This window comes from Miscanthus floridulus, chromosome 4 (assembly GCF_019320115.1).
Source record: "Miscanthus floridulus cultivar M001 chromosome 4, ASM1932011v1, whole genome shotgun sequence".
Lineage (NCBI taxonomy): Eukaryota > Viridiplantae > Streptophyta > Magnoliopsida > Poales > Poaceae > Miscanthus > Miscanthus floridulus.
Window position 1 is genome coordinate 113,766,438 of NC_089583.1, and position 24,883 is coordinate 113,791,320.

The 24,883-nt window shown below is 48.1% G+C and overlaps 2 protein-coding genes and 1 long non-coding RNA gene across 5 annotated transcripts; 2 read left to right on the forward strand and 1 right to left on the reverse strand.

The window, feature by feature from the left end:
- The first annotated feature begins 599 nt into the window (after positions 1-599).
- Positions 600-2,978, forward strand: LOC136552696 (protein TIFY 10b-like). Its single transcript, XM_066544259.1, has 5 exons — positions 600-948; positions 1,187-1,328; positions 1,911-2,170; positions 2,280-2,337; positions 2,428-2,978. The coding sequence occupies exons 1-5, from the start codon at positions 828-830 to the stop codon at positions 2,552-2,554; spliced, it is 708 nt and encodes a 235-aa protein (XP_066400356.1). The 5' UTR covers positions 600-827; the 3' UTR covers positions 2,555-2,978.
- Positions 2,979-14,707: 11,729 nt separating this feature from the next.
- LOC136552698 (uncharacterized) lies at positions 14,708-16,438 on the reverse strand. Of its 2 annotated transcripts, none has more exons than XR_010782868.1 (3): positions 16,321-16,438; positions 16,135-16,227; positions 14,708-15,012 (listed from the first exon to the last, which is right to left on the reverse strand). It is a non-coding gene; the product is annotated as an uncharacterized lncRNA (long non-coding RNA). The 2 variants fall into 2 exon arrangements; XR_010782867.1 differs by having other exon boundaries at positions 16,135-16,210; positions 16,321-16,437.
- A 123-nt stretch (positions 16,439-16,561) lies between these two features.
- On the forward strand, positions 16,562-20,866 carry LOC136552697 (protein FAR1-RELATED SEQUENCE 5-like). Of its 2 annotated transcripts, XM_066544261.1 has the most exons (6): positions 16,562-16,732; positions 16,829-16,968; positions 17,214-17,316; positions 18,077-19,930; positions 20,012-20,067; positions 20,540-20,866. In XM_066544261.1, exons 2-5 carry the CDS (start codon positions 16,841-16,843, stop codon positions 20,036-20,038), a joined length of 2,112 nt encoding a protein of 703 aa, XP_066400358.1. In that variant the 5' UTR covers positions 16,562-16,732; positions 16,829-16,840; the 3' UTR covers positions 20,039-20,067; positions 20,540-20,866. The 2 variants fall into 2 exon arrangements, with proteins under 2 accessions (XP_066400358.1, XP_066400357.1); XM_066544260.1 differs by lacking the exon at positions 16,562-16,732 and having other exon boundaries at positions 16,808-16,968.
- The last annotated feature ends 4,017 nt before the right edge of the window (positions 20,867-24,883 follow it).

The following is a 24,883-nucleotide window of genomic DNA, read 5'->3' on the forward strand; positions in this document are numbered from 1 at the left end:
CTGCCAATACTAGATAAAGACGTTCCATAAAAAGAATTGGTCTAAAAAAACGCACGGTTAATTTCACCTGGTCCTGTCACATATTTTTTTTTTCAGAAGGTCCTGCCACAGTACGTCCCGTTTATCAGCACTTTCAGTGAATGAGCAGTGTAGCACCATAATCTGCTTAGCCTAACCCAAAGGGTCTAGTCAAAGCGAGCGAGCCCGGCCCAACCCTGACCCAGCACCAGCAGCAACTCGTGTTACCCAGCAGTCCAATCGACCCCGCTCAGTGCGGCCCACCCGCGAACACGAGGCCACCACCGCGCGCGCGCGCACGCACGAGAGGCGCGCACATGGGCGCGCGGGCCCCATCCGTCCCGTCGGAAACGAGCGCTCGGCGGACGCAACGTCCCAAAAGGAAAACCTTTTTTCCTCTCCACCTCCACCCCTCTCCTGTCCTGTCCCTTCCCCACACGAAGCACGTGCGCGTTTTTCTCTCGAAGCATTAATGGCGGGCCCCATCGGCATTAAAATAAATTAAATTACTCCCCCTCCCTCCGCCAGCGAAAACGAGGATAAACAATTTCGAGCAATCGATTCCCGTGGGCTTTTAATCGCGGGATTTGGGTGGAAACCGCGGGGTCCTTTATAAGCGCGTGGGGGCGCGGCGTGCTCACACGAGGCCCGCGCTCACGAGCCAGAGAGAGAAGGGAGGCTAACCACCGCTGCAGCTGCGACCTGCGAGTGCGAGGAGCAGCGCACGACGTCCTGGGCGGAGTTGGAGCCGGCGGCGCGGAGATTTGTGCTTGACCGGCTGGGGTTGGGGGTGAGAGAGACAACCGGCGATGGCGGCGTCCGCGAGACCAGGGGAGAGGGCGACCAGCTTCGCCGTCGCGTGCAGCCTCCTCAGCCGCTTCGTCCGCCAGAACGGCGCCGCGGCCGCCGAGCTAGGCCTCGGGATCAAAGGTGAGCACCGGAATCCGGCGGCGTTGGCGGGCCGGGTCTGCCCTGTTGTGAGACCTGGCTCCTCCTGTATTGTTCTGGGTGTGGGGGGAGATGTCGAAATCTGGGGGGTCCAGTTTCGATTCCTGTGGGGGGCGTGTGGTGAGATCTGGGCGGGGCCTTGGTTATCCGGTTTGGAAACCTCGTTTTCGGGCTTCGAATTTCGCACTACCTTATCCGGTTGTTTTTTTTTTCTTCTCAGGCGAGGTCGAGCAGCAGAGGACGCCAGCGACAATTAACTTGCTCCCCGGAGCGGAGGGCGAGGAGGCCGAGAGGAGGAAGGAGACCATGGAGCTGTTCCCGCAGAGCGCTGGGTTCGGCGTCAAGGATGCTGCTGCCCCTAGGTGCGTACTGCTGCTTTACATCATTTATAAATCCACTTCGATTCTGGTTTGCCCAACAGTTGTTTGGTGGTAGTAGAACTTGAACCTAGCTGTCTTAGGTCTCATGGACAAAAGGCCAAGCAATTTGACTTTGGAAACATAGTAATCTGAGTTTAATGAGTGTTCATAGGTGAAACATGTTACAAGGTGGTCTGAAATCTAGTTGACCCGGATGGTAAATGACAGACCCGTGTGTATAGCATCCTTGTAGTTCGGTTTCTGTGATATTCCCTGGTCAAAACTGTATCTTTGTAGGAGTCTTCTTTTAAGTGTCTTCTGCAAGAAGCAACACGACGTTTCCTTTTATCAGGCAAAGCAACCAACATGCTCAGAGTTGTTTAGATTGTACCTAATGTTTATTCATGAACTACCTTGCTGGTAACAACATAGGAGGGGTTAATCTTCTGAGATGGAACCCTGTCCATGTGAGATAAGGTCTTTTAACCAAGAAAGGAAAAGAGAGTAGACAATCGATTTGCTAAGCTGAAGTAGTGTTGTACAAGCACCGCTGTTCTCAGTGTTGTTCTTTGTAATATTTGTCAGGGAGCAAGAAAATAAAGAGAAGCCTAAGCAGCTCACCATCTTCTATGGCGGGAAGGTGCTGGTGTTTGACGATTTCCCTGCCGACAAGGCAAAGAACCTGATGCAGCTTGCCAGCAAGGGCAGCCCTGTGGTACAAAACGTTGTTTTGCCTCAACCTGCTGCACCTGCTGCTGTCACCGACAAGGCTGTGCTGGCCCCGGTCATCAGCTTGTCTGCTGCTCAGGCTGATGCTAAGAAGCCTGCTCGCACAAATGCTTCTGGTAAATGTTTTTCCCTCTGTTTCTGTTCTTACTTAGTTGAAGTTTTAAAATATGACTGGTGAACTTTGTTATGCAGATTATTGATCGAAACATGTCTTTTCTTTTGTAGATATGCCTATTATGAGGAAGGCCTCCCTTCACCGCTTCCTTGAGAAGAGAAAGGATCGGTAAGTTGTGATTGTTTTTTCAGTATGGCCATTTCTTTTTTTCAGTGTTGTATTTGGAACTAATTTGTGCCCTTTTGTTCTCTTCTTCAGTCTCAATGCAAAGACACCGTATCAAATTTCTCCTTCAGATGCAGCACCAGTCAAGAAGGAGCCCGAGAGCCAGGCATGGCTTGGATTAGGACCGAATGCCGTGAAGCCCAACCTGAGCCTGAGCTAGTACACAACAACACAGCCAAATAAGACGGCACAGCAACCTCACCAAGCCTTTTGCAGAATTATCTGAAATTTGCTTTGCCGCTAGATCGAGTACCGAAACCATAAATATTCTCTCGTTGTCGTGTTTTAGTGTTTTGTTTAGGTTGTGGTTCTACGCCTTCTTGTCACATAGTTCTGGATGTAAAGAAAAGTAGCCAGCCAGTCATGACCATCACCGGGAGTCCGAGAGAAGTTTTTGGGGGGTGTTTAACACACGCGACTCTGAATTGGCCATGCTAAGGAAAATGATAGCGCAAAGAGAGTATATGTATTTTCTAAAAGCCAGATCGTTTGGCTCTAGCCTTGATGTATGCAGAACAAGTGATTGTAATGGATCCTGAGTATCCTCATTGTATTGTTGTTTTCTGATCACATGGCTTCGCAAACCCAGGTTTGTTTGGATTCTTGTTATGTTCCTGCTGCTGCAAATCTTTGGTAGTTTATGGTAATAACTGGAGCAATCTAGGCTGTAAAACTACAACCAATTCATGAGAATCTGTCTCTGTTTCTTGCTTGCGCCTCCAACTATACAGTTTGCTGCCAAAAAAAAGAACATATTACCCACACAATCTTGATATGACCTATGAGACAGTTTTACCATCTTGATTCACCTAATAATCATGCAGATAGATACAGCCATGGAAGGCAGCACATGAGTCAGAGAGGCGGTAGGTTGAGCGACGTTGTCCGGTTGAAGATAGAGGGCCATAGCTGACTGCTGAGGAGGGTAGGGGGGAGGAAGATGCACACACGGGCATGACTTGTCCCTGATGCCGGATTCTTTAATCAAAAGGCAGGAGCACCGATGGAGATGGAGCACATGTGAGAAATAGGGAGGACGGATTCTTCCTCTTCCTGACAGCTAACGCAACGCGTTGGAACAATATAAGAACACTCCAAGTCTCCAATACAATACTCTACGGAAGAAGAAGAAAAGGCAGCGGCAAGTTGTTTGTAAACTGCGTGGGGGGACGAAAAAGAACCGGGGACGGACACGCGACCCCACCTCGCCGGCGCAACTTGCTGCTGCCACTGCCAGCCATCGACTTGTTCGTTCCTAGTAGCAGGACTCCAGAGTTCAGAGCCCTTTTGCTCGCTGCTGCTGTTGGTTTTTCAAACCTTTTTCTCCAGCTTTTGATTGTTTCTTGTGGAAAGTTTCTGCTCCTTTGATCATTGGTTCTTTGACTGAATGTCGTCAAAAAAAGGTTCCGCGAGTGAGCTGACATCTAAACCAATGAATCTAAAACCATTGCATATAATAGTTCAGGGATTCAGACAAGTGCAGTAAACAACTCCTGCTGCTCGCAATCGCAAGCGTGCATGCGTTGTGTTGGGGGTTGGGTTGGCTTGTGTGTCACTCGTTTATTCGCGTGACGCGCATGACCAACCAAAACCAAACCAAGCATGCAATGCAAAGTCGTCGAGAAAGGAAGAGCCATGTGCGGGTTTGTCCATAAGCCAAACTTTTTTCTAATTTCTTTGTGGAAAAAAAACGCGTACCGTCCGCTGGTCCAGGGAACATGGTGCCCTGGTTTTCAGGATGGGATGGGAGCGTTCTTGGTCGCACTGAGCAGTAGTGGCCCCGCCCATCCAATAGCAAGCAATAGCAATCTGAGTACTCCCTCTGTCCCGCTTTGACTGACGTTTCTGCATGCCTCCACTGCATCGCTTTGCATGGACCTGGACCAGTACTGCTGCGAGCGAGCCATCCGATCCCATCTTTGGTCCCCGAAACCTACCGAACGAACTGGTACCGAACATGCGCGCCTCTCATTGCCTCGTAATCAACACAAGTTGTGGCCAAGTTGTGCAGTACGTACTCCGTATAGGTAACCTCACTGTTCCATGGCAAATTCTCTGAACAGATTCAAATTCGTAGTTTCATTTTCATATGCGTTGTAAGTTTGTAACAGAGGTTCTGCTAGGCAAAAAGTCGCTCATGGACCGTGGACGAGGACGGGGACGGAAGCTTTTGACGCCGAGGGAGGCGCGCCATATTTAAATTTTTTGACATGTCCCGTGGTCAATGGACATAGAGTCGTCGGACATGGGGTTGTAAACAACTGCTCCAGTGAAGAATTCTCGGTAGTGGTGGTGTTAGCTTGGGACTGGAGCATGGGGGCACGACGCCACGACCGCAGCGCACGATGGGTAACCAACATGCGTGCATGGGCAGCACGCAGGAATATCTCGGTTTCTTGGCACCGGCCGGCCGCCCGGCATCTTTCCAGTTCGCTGCTACTACTATATAGATATCTATCGTCCCTTTTCTTGTTCAGGTTCAGGCTCATTTCATCACATGGCGATTGTTTAAACAAACGGCCTATTCGCTCCGGTCGATTTCTGAGTTGATAAGCTCGGTTGGTGCTGATTTATTATGAGAGAAAAATAGTGTTAATTGACTGATAAGCTCTGACTAAAACTAATCAGCGAACAGGGTGAAAAAGAGGAGTAGTAGTCGGTCGACCTGTGTGGGGTTCCGGGTTCATCCTCCTGCCGGCGAGTGGCGACCTTGTGATTAAGCCTGGGCGTTCGGGTTACCCGATTTTTTCGGGTCGGGTAATTCGGGTAATTCAAAATTCGGGTAATAAAAATTGCTACCCGATATTACCCCCGAAAAAACATTACCCGCAAATTCGGGTACCCGATAATTCAGGTTCAGGTTCGGGTATTACCCGATATACCCAAATTTACAGAAAACAACAAACTACACTAAATTTCAGTAGCGATCTATACATAATTTCAGCAGCAATTTGTATAGAATTTCAATAGCAATTTGTAGAGAATAATATATTACAGTCACTCATTCAAATAGAGAAAATTATATTCTAATAAAGTGATAAGTTAAATGGTTCAGCTAACAACACATGATGAATACAAAGACAAAACAAATCTTTGGGTAGTTCGGGTAGTTTGGGTACCGGGGGATATTACCCGAATTACCCAAACTAATTTCGGGTAATCAAAATCGCTATCCGAATTTGTGATCGGGTACCTCGAGTTCGGGTAATTCGGGTCCGGGTTCGGGTACGGATAATAGGTATCGGGTATTTTGCCCTTATATACTTGTGATACACAGCTTCAACTTTCGATGGAGTCTGGCATGCGCCAACAACAGCTCCACTGCTCGATAGTCTACTTCGTATATTCTTTTACGTCAATTACGTGTCAAGGACGAGACGCATCCCAGCCCATTGTAAATGTGTTCTCTATATTAATATATTATGCCAGAGCTGTGCTGCAATGCAACGTGGGGGATTGCTTGATGAGCAATATATATAACATAATACAAAATTCATTCTAAATTATAGTTCGTTTGATTTTTTTTATTCCAAATTTAATCATTCGTTTTATTCAAAAATTTATGCTAAATATCACTTTTTTGTTGTTGTTGTGGCTTATTTTATTAACAAAAGTTATTCAAGAATGACTTAAATTTGACTATATTTACATAAATTTTTTAAATAAAATGAGGTATCAAATTTGAGGAAAAAAGTCAAACGAATTAAATTCAGAAACGGAGGAAGTATTATATAGGAGTAGTACGGAGTAGCATATAGTGCAAGTTCAGTACAATGTCACTGTGTGGGCACGGGGGTGCATGCACTTGCACGCACTGTGGTCTGCCGTGTGCGGTGCAGACAGGGACAAGCTAGCGCGGCACATGGCGGGCATTCAGCTCAAGCGTCCGCGCGCCGTCGTCGTCGTCGTGGGCCGCCACCGTTCGTGATGGAACTGTGCTTCCGGACGTACTCCATCCGGAGATCGAACCGGCTCCCGGAGCGCCCAGCAAAAGATACGGAGTACTCCACGTGCTCTAGCAAGCATGCATGGAAATTTCTGGGCGAAGCAAAGAAAAAAAATAGACTTTGACATTGTGCTTACATTTTTATTAGTAGATTTAATTTTGTTAACAAAGATGCATGTACTTTCACTGTACATGGCGTGTGGTTTCGAATCGACGACCGAGAAGGCACACATGTCTATCCATTCCAATTCCAATCCATGCTGTCGCCGTGGTCCAACCAACCGTTCCAACTTTAACGTGCGCTGGCGTCGATCGAGGGTCCCAACTCATTTCGTTCTAAATTGTAAACTATTTTGATTTTGTGTAAATACGTATTTTTTTATTACACTATATATATGCTCGTACGTTGCACGAGGTAACAAATTTGTATCAATGTGTACAATGATATACGTGTCTTATGGTTTAGATGAACATATTAACAATTTTTTATCCATGTCTATGACGATGCACATAGCTTGTGATTTAGATAAACATATTAAGCAATATACAAATTTGATTACATAGAGCATATTTTATGATCTTTATGACCTATATTGCGTGGATTTGGTTTTTAGAAACCTAATATTCATTTTTAATTATTATTTGTGTGTTTTATTATTTTATATTTTCAAAAAATAATAAAAAATCTAATAAATACTTTTGTATTTGGAACCCTAAACTATTTCTAAAATTTTCAGGTTTTCCTTCTTCTGTGTGGACGTGATAGACTAATGGGCCACATTGTTACATGCGGGCATGTAGCTAATCATCACGCAAGAGACTCGTCTATTACGTGCGGCAAGGAGGTCCGTCCGTTCGTCTCAGGGCACGTTGTTCCTTTGTTCCTGCTCTCGCAGGAGGGCAAGCGGGGTGCAGAAGGCGAACACGCGCGCATGAGGCGAGCGGGGTGCAGACGCACGGGCACACGTGCACGGGCATGTGTTGACGGACAAGCGTTTGCAGGAGCCCGCCGCCGCCGGCACAGGCTGGAGCTAGGGCGCGCGCAGGTGAGGGAAGCGGAGCACAGGGCCAACACGTCGTAGAGCGTGGCGACCACCGTAGCTGCCGCCAGCACGTACTGGCATCGCATGGCCCGTGTCCATGGCGAGACGCGTGCTGCCGCGCATGCGGGACTACGCACGGCAGCAAGTCGCAGTTGCGCGCCGTCGTCGGTGCAGGCTAGAGGTAGGTCGTGCGCGGATAGATTTGATTGTTTTCTTTTGCCGTATATATTTTTTTGGAAACTTTTTTTTTGTCGTATTTGTTTTTTTTTAGAAACGGGGATGTGAAATTTTTTGTTTCTAAATGGTTTTTTTGCCACACAAGAGACTCGTCTGTTACGTGCGGCAAGGAGGTCCGTCCATTCGTCCCACGACATGTCGTTTCTTCGTTCATGCTCTCGCAAGGACGGCAAGCGGGGTGTAGACGGCGGCCACACGCGCACGAGGCTAGCGGGGCGCAGACACGCGGGCACACGCACACGTGCATGCGGTGACGGGCGAGCGGGGCGAGCGTTTGCAGGTGCCCGCCGCCGCCGGCACAGGCTGGAGCTAGGGCACGCGCGGGCGGGCGACGCGGAGCACACGACCAACATGTCGTAGAGCGTGGTGAGCACCGCGGCCGCCGCCAGCACGTACTGGCATCACATCGCCACGTCCATGGCGAGAGGCGCGCTGCGACGTTTGCGGGACTACGCACGACAGCAGGTCGCAGTTGCTCGCCGTCGGCGGCGCAGGTTGAATCTATGTTGCGCGCGCATAGATTTTATTGATGTTTTTTGTTGTATATATTTGTCGGTGTTTCAGATCACCGGCTAGTAAATTTGTATCTGCACGTCTGGCCCCTGATGGTGTGCTCGGAGGATATAAGGATTTATACTGGTTCGGACGGAATGTCCCTACGTCCAGTTTGCTGCTGCTGCTCGTATTACTGGCACTAGTTTATAGTAGGAGTTACAAACAGACGAGAGAGGAAGAAGTTCCCAAGTCCTTGGTGAAGAGATCGAATGGAGTTGAGTCTAGTTGAGCTCGTCAACCGTGTGCCCGTTCGCCATTCTTGGGGTGTCCTCCTTCCCCTTTTATAGGTGAAGGGGAAGGTGCAGGTTATAGAGAGAAAGAAGGAGAAAAGCAAGGAAGAAGACCTCCAAGGCCGCTGGGTCCTTCTTTTTCTTCATGCGGGTCCCGCCGACGCTGTAGATGGTGACGGGGACGGCTCTGCGTCGAGCCCCTGTTCACCACTGGTGCCATGCATCGACGTCATGAGCTGGTCGTGGCGTCCCATCCCATCCCAGCGGACGTCATGGTGAACCGTCATGCCTGTCAGCGGCCGTACGGGGAGTAGGCAGCACAACGACCACGCATCCGTCTCTGTTGGCGATGTGACCTCCCCAGGCGTGGCCTGAGTGGCCACGAGTCGCGTTGAGACGTGCCTGCTTCCCACCTGGTGTCAGAAGTTTGACCCCGGGGTCATACCTTCTGACCCGTAGTGGTTGGAGACAGTATGGGTTCCTGTCGAGCGAGACGGATCTCGCGCCCCAGGAGTCGGGCGGGACGGAGCCCGTGCCCTCAGGGTCGGGCGAGACGGCTCTTGTACCCTTGGGTTCAGGCGACACGGGGCCCGTGCCCCGAGGGGTCGAGCGAGACGGAGCCCGTGCCCTCCGGGTCGGGCGAGATGGCTCCCGTACCCTCGGGGTCGGGCGACATGGGGCCGTGCCCTCAAGGTCGGGCGAGACAGAGACAGTCCCTTCGGGGTCGGTCGAAGCTGAAATACGTCCTTGATTATCTAGGCGAGTTTGTCGTCCACGGTCCTCAGATCCCTTCTTCGGGTATTCCTAATACCGATACCCGACAATATTTTTTTGAAAACATTTTTTTTCGTCGTATTTGTTTTTTTATAAATGGGGATGCAGAAGAGTTTGTTTCTGAAACAATTTTTTTGCCGTATATGTTTTTTTTCGGAAACGGTGTTTTAATCAAGTTGTTGTTTTGTTAGAAAAAAAAGAAAAAAGGGGGCCAGACCACGGCTCGGCCTAGTCTACTGGTGCAAAAGGCTGAGACATAACGTGGGTTGAACATTTACATCAGGAATCCCCGAGTTTCTTGAATTCAATTTAGATTCTTTCACATTTTCTTTCTCTCTTGCACTTTTTCACGTGGAACCCTTCTTTCTCTTCTATTTTGCTTGGCAACAAAAATTAGGGGCTTGAGGCAGTCCTTTTTTTTAACGCGGGCGCCGGGTGGAGCGGAGGCGTGGGGACGCTGACGATTACTTTAGCCCTTGTTTAGTTACCCCAGAATCCAAATTTTGGCACTATGCAAAAAAAAAATTTCCCGTCACATCAAACTTGCGGTATATGCATGGAGTACTAAATGTTGACGAAATCAAAAACTAATTGCACAGTTTGGTTGTACTTTGCGAGACGAACGTTTTGAGCCTAATTAATCAATGATTGAACAATTGTTACCCAATACAAATGATCGCTACAGTGTGCTACAGTACCTTGAGCTTTTGACGGCGCCAACTTTGAGGGCAAACTAAACGCGCCCTTAGTTATTTTTTAGGTGGTAGCAGATAACTAGACATAGTATAGATTTATAACATAAACTAAAATAACCTATAGTTTAGAAGGGAGGAATTACGTTGTCGCGACTTTCCTGCACGCCCGCACTTGCATTGGCGTCCTTCAGGCTCGTACAAGGTAATCGTGCGCGTGGTTTGCTGCAGCAGCCACAGGTGTCGTCGTGTAACAACGCCGGCGGCCCTGAGAACGCTCCGTGTACCGTGGATACGGTTCCCCAGCTGAGCGAGAGCTGGGACCGTGCAGTGGGACGTCGTTTGGGACCGCCACCGGCCACGCACTTCCACGCGTGCCGGTCGAACGCCCGCGCCCAGCACGGGGCACGGGCGCAGCACCGCCCACGGCAGCACGCGCCTCGCTCCTGTCCAGTGTCCACGGGGCCTTTGTTTGCGCGGTCGGGCCTGGATCTGGACTGGCCCGCCAAACTGTAAGAGTATGGCCCAGCAGACGGGTGTTTATTTTCCTTTTCTTTTTCGTTTGTTTTTTTCTTCCTTTGTTGGTCAAACGCACGCACGCAGGGCACATGTAACTGTGTGAGTGTTTTTCTGCCTTGGGTGGTAGCTAGAGAACCCCATCACTTCCGAAACGGACGAGGCTCCTCTCATCTTGCATTCTTTGACTTTTTTTGGGACACAAATTAAAATCAAAGGTTAACATCAGTGAACAATGCTGAACTAGCATTCTTTGACTTTTTTTGGGACACAAATTAAAATCAAAGGTTAACATCAGTGAACAATGCTGAACTATGAGTTGCTATTGTGGGTTTGAGGCACCTGAACCAAAAATGACCAAAACCCGCTAAAAACATCTGCAAATTCTTGGTAATAATATTTCTTCCATGATACAACTGTGCTTGGCATATTTCTGTACGCAAGAAATCTGCTAAGCAACAGGATCAATCACTAATTTTCTTTTTCTCAAGACGGATTGCCGATGAAGGAACTGGAAACCATTTGCAACAACTTGCAGGATCCTAATAACGATTAGCTCCGATTATTTTCTAAGACTGATATCATCTGAACATATATGCACGTCGAGTACAAGTAGGTGTTCCTGACGAACACACCATATCTAAACTGCCACAAAACAAATCATATCTTCTGTACTTGGCATAGATAACCCAAATTCTTGCAGATCAGCAAGGTGCCGAGCAGGAAGAGGATGCCCATGAAGCTCTGAGCCTCGGCCTTTCTGCATCTTGTCATGCAGTTTTGCCTTGTTGGCCCTTCTAGACCTCCCTGGGTGCTTCTACACCTTCTGTGCCTTTTTTTTCCGATTACAAGGATGATGCATGCATACCCATAGGCTCATGCCCGTGGGTGCATCTTCTATTCCACGCATCTTGTGTGTTTTTCTCCGTAAATAACCAAGCTTTCTCGACACAATGGCGTTGCTAGAGAAACCTGAACAGGATACATATATAGGTTCTCGTTAGCCTTGAGATGCACATACGTATCTACAACTCTTCTTGACCAGATAAAAAAACTAGAATCAAAATATATAGGAGGCCAATATCGCGCGACCGGTCGCGTGTTCCGGGAGAACGCGAACATCTTCTCAGCCACGACGCCCCGCCCCCTCGTCTTCTTCTCCCTCCCTGGCACCCCTCCTCCGCTGCCCCTCCCCCACCCTCCACCACTGGCCGCTGTCGCCTCCCACCGCCCACCTCCCACCCCCACCCTCCCCAAAAAGCTCCGCTGTGACACCTTCGCCGGCGTCATCCTCGCCCCCGCCCCCACCACACCTCCCGCCCCGGACCGTCGACCCCGCCCTCCCTAATCCCAGGGCAGGTCGCCGATGACCTCCGCCGCGACGCCCCCGCTGCCAGCCCTGCTCAACCGCCTTCTCCCGCCGCCCCGCCTGCCTCCACCTCCGTGTTGCGCCCGCCCCCCCCCCCCCAAACCCCCCTTCTAAGACCGCCGGGGAATAGATCTCCATACCTAACGCCGGTGAACTCCTCGCTGGAACCCTAGCCGCCGCCGTCTTCTTCTACATCTCCAGTGGCGCGCAGTCGTAGGTGCGAGCGCGACCAGTCACGTAGTAAACTTTGCAGAATATATATGTACCTCTTGTGGAGATCTACCCTCCACGCCAAATCGGTAGCTCCTCCTCGACTCCAAGGAGCAATACTTCCGGTGGCTAATCTAATCTGACAATGTGAACTACTCTGGTTTGAGGAATCGATACATCTGCTTTATAGGCGGGCAGCACAACAACTCTTTCCTTATATTCACCGTAGTCCCTAGCTTTACTAAGGCCCTGTTTGGTTACCCCTCCTAAAAGCTTTAGGAGCTAAAATCTGGATAGAATCTGTCTAAAGAACCAAACACCCCCTTCTAAAACCTCCTAAAAGTTTTAGGAGGCTGGTTTTTCTTTAGGAGCTCCACCCCCTCCTAAAACCTCCTAAAGTTCTTCCTGGACCCCCACTACCCCTCATTTATTGTCACCTCCCCCCCTCTCTCTCTCCTAAAGAAGGGTAAAAGTGTCTTTGTTCAACAACATTTATTGCTTTTAGTCAGTTTTAGGAGGTGCAACCAAACACTCTTTTAGAAGGTTTTAGAAGGCTGCCTAAAACTTTTAGGAACTAAAGTTTTAGGAGCTTGGAACCAAACAGGGCCTAACACTTACAATATATGAAGAAACACAACACACATTATCAAACCCGCGAGGGCCTTTTTTTAAAATATGTGTGGGTTAAGTGACGTGACGTACGCTTACCAATTACATACTCCCTTTGTCCCCATTTATGTGTCGGTCTGGCTATGTTTCTAGGTGTCTACATTCAAAACATCTTCTATGTATCTAGACATCATGTATGTCCAAATTCAGAGAATCTTTCATGTATCTAGTAGAAGGCCAGAACAACACATAAATAGGGATAGCGAACCAGGGAAAAGACCAAGGCCGGATGACCAAACTAGGGGAAAGAGCAAGGCCAAACAGTCGTAGCGCATGATGGCTCCGCACGAAACCGAGTGCTACGAGGATGGTTTGGTTTTACATGCGAGTTTTGATTTCCTGTAAAGTTTTGGCACAAACAATACAGAATGTGTATTTGGCCAAACAAACTCTGTCTCGAGTTTTGCCCCTTTTGTTAGCTTTTTTTGGTAGGTGAACACTGATCATTGATGTTGAGTGTAGCAGAATATGCGCATGGTAAGGAATGTGTAAGGGTTGTTCGGAGGAATTGAGAAGTGGGATAAGACGGTGATGTTGGATATTCTCAAAGAGGAAGAACATAGTTGAGTTTGGTTACAATTCATTTTTTTTAAATTTTGGTTACAATCCACTAGACTTCCTACCCTCAGCTATTCCCTATGGACGGCGTTAACATGCGATGGGTCATCGTCTACCTCGTGTCCGCCTCCTCCCCGGCCCTTTCTCCCTCCTCGCGCCCCTCCCTTGCCGTCGTCCTCGTCCCTGCTGTGGCGCCCCCGCCATGACCTGGCCTAGCCACCTCCACCGCCACCAGGGCCCCTGACCGCCTGGCCGGCCTGCCTCCCAAGAGCCCCTTCTCTTCTAAGCCCGCCGGAGTTGGGGAAGATCGCCGCCGCCGTCATCGGAACCCTAGCCGCTTCTTCGTCGTCATCTCCAGTAACCCTAGCCGCGTGCGTGGGAGCGGGCGCTAGGTTGCGTGGGCATGCGTGTGTGGCCCGGCCCACGTTAGAGTTTGTGATTCCCTATTCCCTATTACATAATATTGGCGCACAGCTCGCACATCTTGCTGGACCAGTCTGGGCCGAATACATCTGAGTTCTTGGATCGCCTGCGTCAGCTTCTCCTGGGCTTTACTTGTTCTGTGGGCTGGGCCGCCGGATGAGGTGTGGTAGAAAGTGGTAGAACGGATCCACGAGCTCAACTACAGAGAAGAGCTCATGTGGAGACAACGTTCTCGTGTGATGTGGCTTGCAGCGGGTGATAGGAACACTCGTTTCTTTCACCTCAGGGCGAGCAAGAGGTGGAAACAAAATAGGATTACAAGGTTGAAGAAATTGGATGGGCAGTTCACCGAGAGGATGAAAGTGAGCTGAAATCTATTGTTTCTCAGTTCTATGAGAATTTATATACATCAGAGGGCACAGAGGATATGGACAGGGTGCTATCTACTGTACCATCGAAGGTGATGGCAGAGATGAACAGTAAACTGCTTGATCGGCGAGGTAAAGGAGGCATTATTTCAAATGTTTCTGACGAAGGCACCGGGACCTGATGGTTTTCCGGCACACTTTTTTCAGAGTGAGAGCTCTGTGGTAAGGAACAGATTTTGATGTAAGAAAGAATGAGGGCCTAGAGGAACAGATTTTGAGGTAAGAAAGAAGAGGGCCTAGACGGATAGGTTCACAGCATCAATAATGTCTTCCGTGACAGAATGCTATTCTATTTTGTGGTAACAGTTCATTCTTTCAGAAGTATTCTTCGTGACCGACAAACGTCAGGAACAGATTTTGTCTCCAGCCTAACCTCGTAACAAAACAATCCCTGTTCGCTAGATCGTTTCTGTGACTTCAGCTGATACGATCAAGCGAATATCAGCCATGCTACAGTATTTTTCTCTCGCAACAAAACAGCATCAGCCGGCTTATAAGCCACAAAAATGATCTAAGCGAACAGGGTTATGATTCCAAGGAAATGGAAATTTTGTGGAATACTGATTTGGTTCCATCTGGACAGGTTGATTCGAGCTTTTATTCTCATCCAATTTGGCTTTGGCTGCAGATGCAAACCCTCCCTAGACACAATAATTCTGAATAAATCATGCAACAGCACGCACTATTATTATGAATATCAGTGTGCTAACAAACTCCAACATGCTTTTCGCATTAGCTGTATAGATGACATAACACAACCATCACCTTTAACGACAACAAAAGCACATAAAAAACATCTGGATACAAACCTGAAAAAAGGCAGCTTCTGGATGGTTGCAGTTGTAACATCTAACACTTCTGGTGCAAGGCAGACTAGGATCAGTTGCTGCATCCTTCACGACATCTTTGGGTTCACCAACAGGCTTACGGATAACCCTTTTGTATACACAAGTATCAGTGGCAATCTCCTGTTCACATCAATGATTTACAAACGGAACGGTCAGCGAAACTACGAGCAAGCTTGTTAATTGAATGTAAAATTTGGATGAAAATTGTATGTTAAAATAAACAATGAGAAAAGCTCACACTTCACTGCACACAAAAGAAAGAGCATCTAGGGAAATAAGAAAACCTTAAAAACTATCTACTTCATATGTTCTGTAAACTTCAAAAGACAAGGGCAATACATGACTTCATTTAAAAACCATTCAGTTTCAAGCTGGGCTCTCCTTCACCTTCATCCAGGGGCAAATACACCCCCTCAATCAAAAATATAAAAAATCATGACTTTGGCTAAAATTTCACCATATATGCGCCTTCTATGCCAAAACAATGAGTAGGTCTATGCACCCACAAGGCAAAGGCCACCACGCCCCCCCTATACATGCACAGGTCACAGAGTTAGGTTGGTAAGGCGAGACGTGGCAAATAAAGCATCAGAATTGATCGGGATACTACTTTCTTGGCATGAAATTCTTCTTGGTCAAGGAACCTGGAACCCTCAAGCATCTCAGAACCTTGCAAACTCATTTTCTCACTACTTAACTAAGTCTACAACAAACAATTTTATAGATATTTCAGCTTCATTTTGACTAAGGGGTATTTCTTGAACATGGGTTAGGCTCGTATCACAGACACTGGTCACGTTGTTAGGAGACCACAAACCAGAAAGGCTGTAAATACAGCAGTATTTTGAGCCGAACTGAACTTTTTTAGGTAACAGTTAAAGCAACAATGAGTCATCTGTGTAAGCTCAAGAAAGAAAGCACCAGCACTCCCAGCAGAACCAAAGGAGGTACCATCACAAACCAAAATTCAGGTGCAGAAAAGGCAATAGCGTGATTGCCAGCCTAAAGCATTCACCGTGAATGAAGAAATCCCAGAAACAATGTACCACCAGGCCATATCCGCATCCATCCTTACACAACAGATCACTAAACCCAGCCTAAACCCACATGCTAAACGGGAAACTGTATGCTGTTCAAATAACCAACCTGACCCCCGCTCCCTAGGGGAACCTAGGGTTTCCCGAATCAATAATAAAATCTGGAAAAAGAATGGATAAATCTGAGGACGAACAAGGGATCCACCTCATGCTCGCAAGATTGGCATGCGTAGAGGACGGTGCGCGTCTCCTTGTCCTCCCGCGGGTACAGCATGTTGTTGCTGCGGCGAAAACAGAGCTAAAGACAATGAAAATATGAGCCAAACCACGACGATTCCTATACCGAAGAGCAGACAGTGGACACGAATGCCAAAAATTTCGTCGCTTTTACCATTCGCGGCAGAACTTGAGAGTGCTCATGGTGGCCTCATCGCGCTCGCGCCCGCGCCCCGACTCTCTCGCCTTCCGCTGCTTGACCGCTTGTCCCCTTTCTCGGCTACTCCGTTCTGCTCCTTTTCACTCAGCGGCTCCTGGCAGGTGGGCCACGTTGACCCCACATGCCAGTGAGACATGGAACAACGAGTCTGGCCCCCATCTGAGGCCGGACGAGTACACGCGTCGGATGTTGGACGCTGCCGCACGAGGGCCACCTACCCCGTTGCCGCACCGGATCCCGCTGACCCCTCCGCTCCTACTCCCCTGCGTCTGCTCGTCGTCTCCCCGCTCCAAACCCTAACTCCAATCCGGAACAGCCGAAAAAATTCGCGAAAATCGCTCACAATTTCTCTACAGACTACCTCCCGGTACCTCCTCCAGTCCGAATCCAACTCGTTCGCTATTTTTTTCGATTTTTTTATATTTTTGGAGGATTTTCTTTTATGCGGATTTGGCCATGGCAGGGCGGTGATGCAATGATGCACATGCTAGTGGCCCCGGATGGGGGCGGAGGGGAGCTGCAGCCGTACGGCGCGCCGCCGGCGGAGCAGGAGCTGGAGCTCCTCCGCGATAACGCCGATGACGGCCTCGAGGGCCACGTGCGGTACGTGGCCGCGCCCAAGAGCTGCTCAGTTGCTGTGCTTGTTGCAAATCACTGCTGTGCTTCGCCCTCGATGGTGCTGGCCGAAGGAATGGTCTCGCCTCTTGGCGTTCCTTGCTTGCTTTCTGGGGAGCAGTGACAGTCCGCTCCACTTTGGACTTCTTATTTTTATGCTTCTCGTATTTCAGAAATGGTTGTGTTAAATCCCGTTGTTTGATTCTCTCATTCCTTTACTGTGATTCCATCAGGTGCCTGCGGTGCGGAATATCCGGCAATGCAACGCCCCATATGCGGCGTGGGCCTGATGGCCCAAGAACTCTTTGCAATGCGTGTGGCATTGCTTACAGGAAGGTAAAGCCATGCTCTTTTGTTCTGAAGCAGTCATGACAGAGTTGTTTTTATATGTTGCTTGCTCGGCCACACTTGTTTTGCAATTGAATGTTGTGGGGCTCTCTTTATCAACTATTGGAGATGTTATAGCTTCACATAGAGTTAACTTTATGATTCACAAGCACTATCTTTTCAATACTACTGTTGGTGCCTTAATTTGCACTAAATGTCATGCACTGTAAGGACTATTTTATCCCGTATCAGCTGGAGGTTATGTATTGTCGTTTTTCTTGCGATCACAGGTTGCAACCATAGCACTTCTAATGCAGAATGCCGGGTCATACATTTTTGGCTGCAGTGGTACAACTTCCTTCCAAAAGGAACTATTGACCCGTTATCTTTGACAATCATGAAATAATTGAATTACGTGTCAAATGTTCTGACTGTTGGCCTCCTTGATCTGCATAGTGCAGTGTTTTAGTCACTTTATACCCCTCCCCCCCCCCCCCCCCCCCCCCCCCCCCCCCTGAAAACTGGGAAATCATTTTTATTTCTGTCTTTGAGTAACTTTGATCTACCATGTTAGGATCGAAGACCATATGGCACATGCTACTTAAAGCAACCATAAGAGACATCACACATATGTTTCTTCCATTATGGCTAACATTGCTGTTCTAATGGTCATTTTCCTCCCATTTTGGCATGTTGAGTAAAATCTGCAATGAAATATGCCTCATTGTGCCCTTACCTACTGCTAAAACATTTTATGATTCGTTTCCAGGGGAAAATGAGAAGAATGATAGAAGCTGAACCACCCATAGATGAGGCTTCACTTGCGAAGCTGGTTCCAGAGGTAGGCATGGAATTTGTGAGTGAGGAAAAGGCATACGAATTCTACAACAAATATGCTGGGCATGTTGGCTTTAGCGTTAGGAAAAGTACATCACACAAATCTTCGGAAAATATTACCAAAGTAAGAACTTTTGTGTGCTCAAGAGAAGGCTACAACAGGGATAAAAAATCACTGGAAGCAAAGAAGCCAAGATTGGATACACGAATCGGTTGCCCGGCGAGATTGATTATAAAAGTCACACCAGAGTGCAAGTATAGAGTAACTGATTTTAAAGCAGACCACAATCATCAGCTAGCCCCTCCTTCAACGATGCATATGTTAAGGTCGCAGAGGATACTGACAGAACTTCAGTCTGGAGAAGCAGAACTATCAGATGATTCTGTAGTAACACCAACAACAAAAGCAACCAGTGATCTTGTTGTGAGACAAGTCAGTTTCCTTCGGAGTATCTCTCTCCTCCCAGCTGATTACAAGAATTATCTCCGTTCGAAGCGTATGAAGGCCATGCAACCTGGTGATGGTGGAGCAATATTGAAATATTTACAGACGATGCAAATGGACAACCCCTCGTTCTTTTACACTATGCAAATCGATGAGGATGACAAACTGACTAACTTCTTTTGGGCAGACCAAAAATCTAGAGATGACTTCAACTATTTCAGTGATGTGCTCTGCTTAGACACAACATACAAAATAAATGGATATGGCAGACCACTTGCATTATTCCTTGGTGTGAATCACCATAAACAAACAATTATTTTTGGTGCAGCTATGCTTTATGATGAATCATTTGAATCATACAAGTGGCTTTTTGAGAGTTTTAAGATCGCTATGCATGGAAAACAGCCTGCAGTAGCTTTGATAGATCAATCTATTCCATTAAGTAGTGCAATGGCAGCCGCCTGGCCAAGTACCACTCAACGAATTTGTGCTTGGCATGTGTATCAGAATTCTCTTAAGCACCTCAATCATGTTTTCCAAGGTTCGAAGACATTTGCAAAGGACTTTAGCAAATGTGTCTTTGGCTATGAGGACGAAGATGAATTCGTGTTTTCATGGAGAAGTATGTTGGAAAAGTATGATCTTAGACATAATGAATGGTTGTCTAAAGTGTTTGCTGAGAAGGAACAATGGGCCTTGGCATATGATAGACATATATTTTGTGCTGACATCATAAGTGCACTTCAAGCCGAGAGTTTCAGTAGTATTTTGAAGAAATTCTTGAGTCCTCAACTGGAGCTGCTGTCCTTCTTCAAGCACTATGAAAGAGCAGTGGATGAACATCGCTATGCTGAGCTTCAAGCTGACTTCCAAGCTAGTCAGAGCTATCCAAGAATACCCCCAGCCAAGATGTTAAAGCAAACTTCTCATACATATACCCCAGTGGTGTTTGAGATCTTTCGTAAAGAGTTTGAGCTATTCATGGACTCTGTGTTATTCAGTTGTGGGGAGGCTGGGTCGAGATCTGAGTACAAGGTTGCTTCATCTGAGAAACCCAAGGAACACTTTGTTCGATTCGATTCAAGTGATTGCTCCTGTCTGTGCACTTGTAGGAAATTTGAGTTTATGGGTATCCCATGCTGTCACATGTTGAAGGTGCTAGATTACAGAAATATCAAAGAGCTGCCTCAAAAATATATGTTGAAGCGATGGAGAAGGACTGCCAAATCTGCAAATGATGACAATGAAGGCAATGCAACAAATGCTAATGGGTCATCATTGAATGTCCCTGCTCCTCCTGCAAATCACCATGGGCTTCAGAGCTTCAGTGCAATGATTCAAGTAAGTAGTAGCTTCCTATACTTGTCTGTACAAAGTGTTTTTCCCTGTATTTATTCTGGCTGATGTCTTCTTTTAATGCAGGATGCTTCTGTTTCTAATATGCATTAGAATTCATCTCGTAGAATCTCTTAATGCAGGTATTACAACTCGTTTCATTAATTTCCTATCTTTTATGCTTAAGATGAATCTCCGTATGCCATGTACCTCTTTTTTCAATTAATTTTATTATCTGGGTTAGTTCTCGACCCATCTGGTTTTATTGGTTCATCTTAGAACATGGAATGAATCTGCTACAATTTGGATAGTTGACGAGTCCAAAACAAACATGTCATATCCTAACAAATCCAAACTTTCCATCCGTGCCAACAAGAAATCATCTTTGAGCTCCATCCATTTGGACTTTTGACATCTTTGCTTAAGGACTTGAATGGCCTTTCGGATTTCCTAACTGGGTGGGCCTGTGCCTGTGCCTGTGCCTGTTGAATTTTCTGTGCATTGTTGCCCATATGAGAGACCTTGACGTTCTCCTAGAAAGACAGAATAAACATTTTGATAAAACAGCTTCATATGCTTTCGAATCTGACTCAAATTGCTTGAATTGTGATGCAGCAAGACTCCACAACGTTGGCCATTGAAGCATTGGACCGGCCATCATCAAGCACCCATGTGTTTACCTTGTAAGACTCCGCATTGTTGGCCATCGAAGCATTGGTTAGGCCGCCATCAACCGCCCCTGAATAAAGTTGGGCAACCTGTACATTGTTCAGCCGTAGGAGATTTCAGTTACTGAGGCACCGATCCTTAGTGTAGTCTGTAGAGTATATTTTTAATTTTAAAAGCACAATGCTTGTATTGCGCTGCAAATAATTCAGAAATTTTGTGCGTGTCTAATAAATGCTAGCCCATTTATTAGTTGCAAAAAATGCAATTCAGGCACTTCCACAGACCGTTGTACTATGCTTAGGGATGAAAACGGTACAGATATTTTTCGATCGTATTTGAAACCGAATCTGTTTAGAGGGGTTGAGATCTATCCGTATCCGAGTCCGGATATCCAACATCCGATACCGTATCCGTATCCGAATACTCAAATCGTATATTTATGATGTCGATATCCAATCGTATCCTATCCGACATAGTTGACACTATCCGTATTCGAATTTGAATCTAGACAGAAATATAAAAACAAATGTAATATCGGTGATATCCGTCCGTATTCGATCCGTTTTCATCCTAACTATGCTCGAGAAGAGGCGTCTGATGCTCGAGAAGAGGCGTCTGAAACCTGTGCGCAGGCAGCCTGACCTTGTGGCCGGCCTGTGCCGAGCAAGTAGACCCCTCCTCCTCATGATACCGGAGTTGAGTACAGTTTCAGTTAGATTCAGATCTGGGGGCTTCATTTCGCCTGCAGCTGAGCTGGACGGCTCGTGCATTGAAGCGTTGGGGGCAAGCCAGAGCAGCCTTGGCGCGCCTGCGGACCAGCGATGCTCAGCCTGTTCGTTTGGCCGTGGCTTGTCGTAAATGATCGTAAATTTCTAGTCGAAACAATATTTTTCTCTCACACAAACCAACCAGCAGTACTTCTTCACGAACCAGCAACGATACGAACCAGCCAACCGAACAGGCTGGCCTGGTGGTATGCTTGCTATATCTGGTTCGTAATGTGGTGTTCTTGTCCCATGGTCCATGACTATGTACACCATATTTGCAATAGAACAGCTTGCAGATGCCATCCGTATCTCGGATCATTATCTCAGGTTCCATGATGTCAGCGGCATGTGTCCCCCATGAAATAGCCAATCAAAGAGCTCTTGTCATCTTTTTTTTTTAACAAAGAAAAGATCTCTTGTTATTACCCCCTTGTGTGCTGAACAAGAACCCCTTCTGTGACTGTGAGGCACCAACGCAACGGCCATGAACATCTTTGAGAATGCATGTGATCCATGGTACAGTCACATACTTTGGCAGGTCGCCAACTGGTGGCTGGGGCTGGCCGGCCAATGATGCAGCACCTCTGTAGTGTGGTTCAGTGATCTCCCTCCCAGGCTAATCTAATGAATCATTAGGATGGTCCTGCCTGTCCTGCGACGGTGTCCGTATCCGTCGATGGTGAGCGAGCGACCGTTAGGACTGTTCCATTGGCGTGGCGCTGGCAAAGCTCCGCGCGCGCGGCCCCGTCTGAGCATCATCAGAGGCTCAGAGAGAGCATGCGGCCAGCGACCGGGACGTCGCAGCCTCCGACTGGACTGATGCGCGAGCGATGTGGCAAGGTGACGAGCGAGTGAGACCCTGCGGTGCAGGCACTGGCCTGTGCTTGTCCTCGGTTGGAGCACAGCAGCGTGCGTGCTGGGCGCCAAGAACTCACCAATCAGGAACAAAAGATGCTTGGGTGGGCTGGTGGTCCATGCCTGATGCAGTGATGCTTATTCGTGCTTCCAGGGTGATGGCTTGCGTCCTGCCTAATTCTCTTTTGATTTGATTTTATTTGAAGATGATGGATGGATGCTAAAGAGGAGACAGTGACAAGTGCGTGCATGCCCTCTCGCCCCGTCGCTGAATCCCTCGTCTCAGTCCAGTCCTACCCTATCCCTCGCCGCGTGTAATCAGGCCGCCCTTTGGAAGATCGATGGCCACACGATGGGGCGACGCCTAGCGCCGATCGATCGCCGCAGATTAGGCGGGAGCCGGGAGGGTGGCTGCTGACGCCCGGGGACATGTTTAGACGGCCTCGGTGAGTCGGTGGCCAACCTTTGAAAAGGTGCCAAAAACGTATGAGGCTGTTTGGTGCTAGAGCTCGTCCTGTTTTTTCTGATTCTGCGTGGGAGGCAACTTTTCGGGAGAAGTGGTTGGTTTTTCCGCTCTAGAAACGATGGACCGCGGGCGCACTCCCCAGACCTCGTGCAGTGCAGTGTTGCAAGCCACCGACAACGCTGCGCCTGCACCGGGCGGCCAGTGCACCGGAGGCCGGAGCTCAGCTCACAGCACAGAGCCACAGATTGCCCTGCGCCCACGCTACGCTCCGGACACGGCGCATGTGACGCCAACCTGCGCGGCTGCCCCCGGCCTCGGCTTTTCACCGCCACTGCCTGGAGTCACTGCCCTGTACTGTACAGTCCTTGTGGTGCTGGAGCGGGCACGGGGCACGGGGCACGGGCCGTTGGACCCGTCCATATGCTGTGGCCTGTGGGGGCTAGCTCGGCGTCAGCAGCAGCCACCTTTGCGGCGCCCGGCGTGCGTACGTGCCTCGGAAGCTAGCCTCCGACATGTCCGTCCAAAGCTCCATGATTTCCTCCCCCCGCTCTGTTTGGCCTTTCTTCCGTAGTAATAAAAAGCTGTTACGAATGACCACACTCTGTGCATTATTAGCAGCACTCCTAGTAGGAAGAACTCGCTAGTGTTAAGCTCACTTGAACGAGTACATCGGTACCAGTAGAAACTAATGGTGCCAAAGCCACATTCGATCTAGGGGGAGAGAAAAGATTCATGCTGTTCCAGTCAGTCACATGCTCAAGCCTTTCCGTTCCTCTATCAACAAGGGACCAGAAGGTGCCTGCCCTGTCTCGCACCTTCAGGTTCAGCTTCACAACGAGTCATCAGCCACCGCCACTGCACTGATTCGCCGATGAAGCAGGCTGCAGGCACCTTTAATCGTACGCGCATCCATTTCTGACGGGAATCACTTGGCACTGTCTCTGTACTGCAAACGTAGTGGGAAAAAACCAGGGTCAAGAAAGAAAGAAAGAAAGGGCCGTCGTTGCCAACGTCCCGGTAGTTGCTCAGTCCTCGTCGCCGGCGATTGAAAACAAGCGCCGGGTCTCGTCACCGGCTCCGGCTCACCCGTTTGGCTCCTCCTCGCTGCCTTTTGCCATCCTGCAGCTCCATTCAGAGAAAAAGGCTGGTACCTGACGCAATTTCATATTCAGTGGCTCCATACCATGAATTACTAATTGCGCTTTGCTTTTTCTTTGTGAGCAGACAAATATAAACGTCGAGATATATAATCAGCTGCCGGGCCTGCAAATATCGGCTCGTCTCTTTCGTCTTTCGTGCGAAGAAGCGGCCAAAGAGATGGATGGAGCAAAGCAACGCGGTTGCTGTTGCTAGCCTTGTCTGCATTCTCTGATGAATCTCTGACGAAGCTTAAAGTCAGGCGCGCCATTAATTCGGACTTGGCTCCAAAGCAACCTCACGGGGACGACGAGACGACGTCTGATGACTGATAATACGTGATTACTTCGCGTCTGCGTCTGCGGGTGCGGGAGATAAGCATGCATTGCATGCTCCTCCTTGCCTTGCCGTAATCACTAACCACTACATTGTGATGTGTCAGGAAACCATTTTCAGCGTTTCATCATGCATGCCTGCCTGCGATCGCAAGGCTCCGTTTTTCCCGGGCCCGGCGATTCTGCGACGGGTTACCTTAATTTATTTATTTTTGAAAATCAAAGGGGGGAGGGAATCCCCACCTGAATATGCATTAATTTTGCTCAGAGCCGAATGGCTACAAGTTTGCCAAATTACATCATTGTGGACATTTTTTTTTCTATGCACCTATTACATAGCATTTGTGAAAACACCGGCCTAAATTTCTGCAGTCGCAGCATCTTTCTTTGGCAGCCTTATCTTCCATAGCTGCGCATCTGCCGCACGTGCTGCCAGAACCTGCCTACTAGTTCTCAGCCGATTTTCGAAGGAATATTTATTCGAAAACATAAAAAGACCTAATACAGTGTACAGACGAGTTTTGGATCCAAATCATTCTCGCAGTATAAAAAAAAAATCTAAAGACCTGTTGGAGTAGCTCGATCGACCATTCAACCAAAAACTGTTGTTTTATCATTGCTTTTCTATTATCAGCATGTAGATATAGAAAAGTGATACAGATCGTTTTATAATAAGAACAAAAGTGCCTTGTTCGCTTCTCTTATAATTCATCTTTTTCGGCTTGTTTTT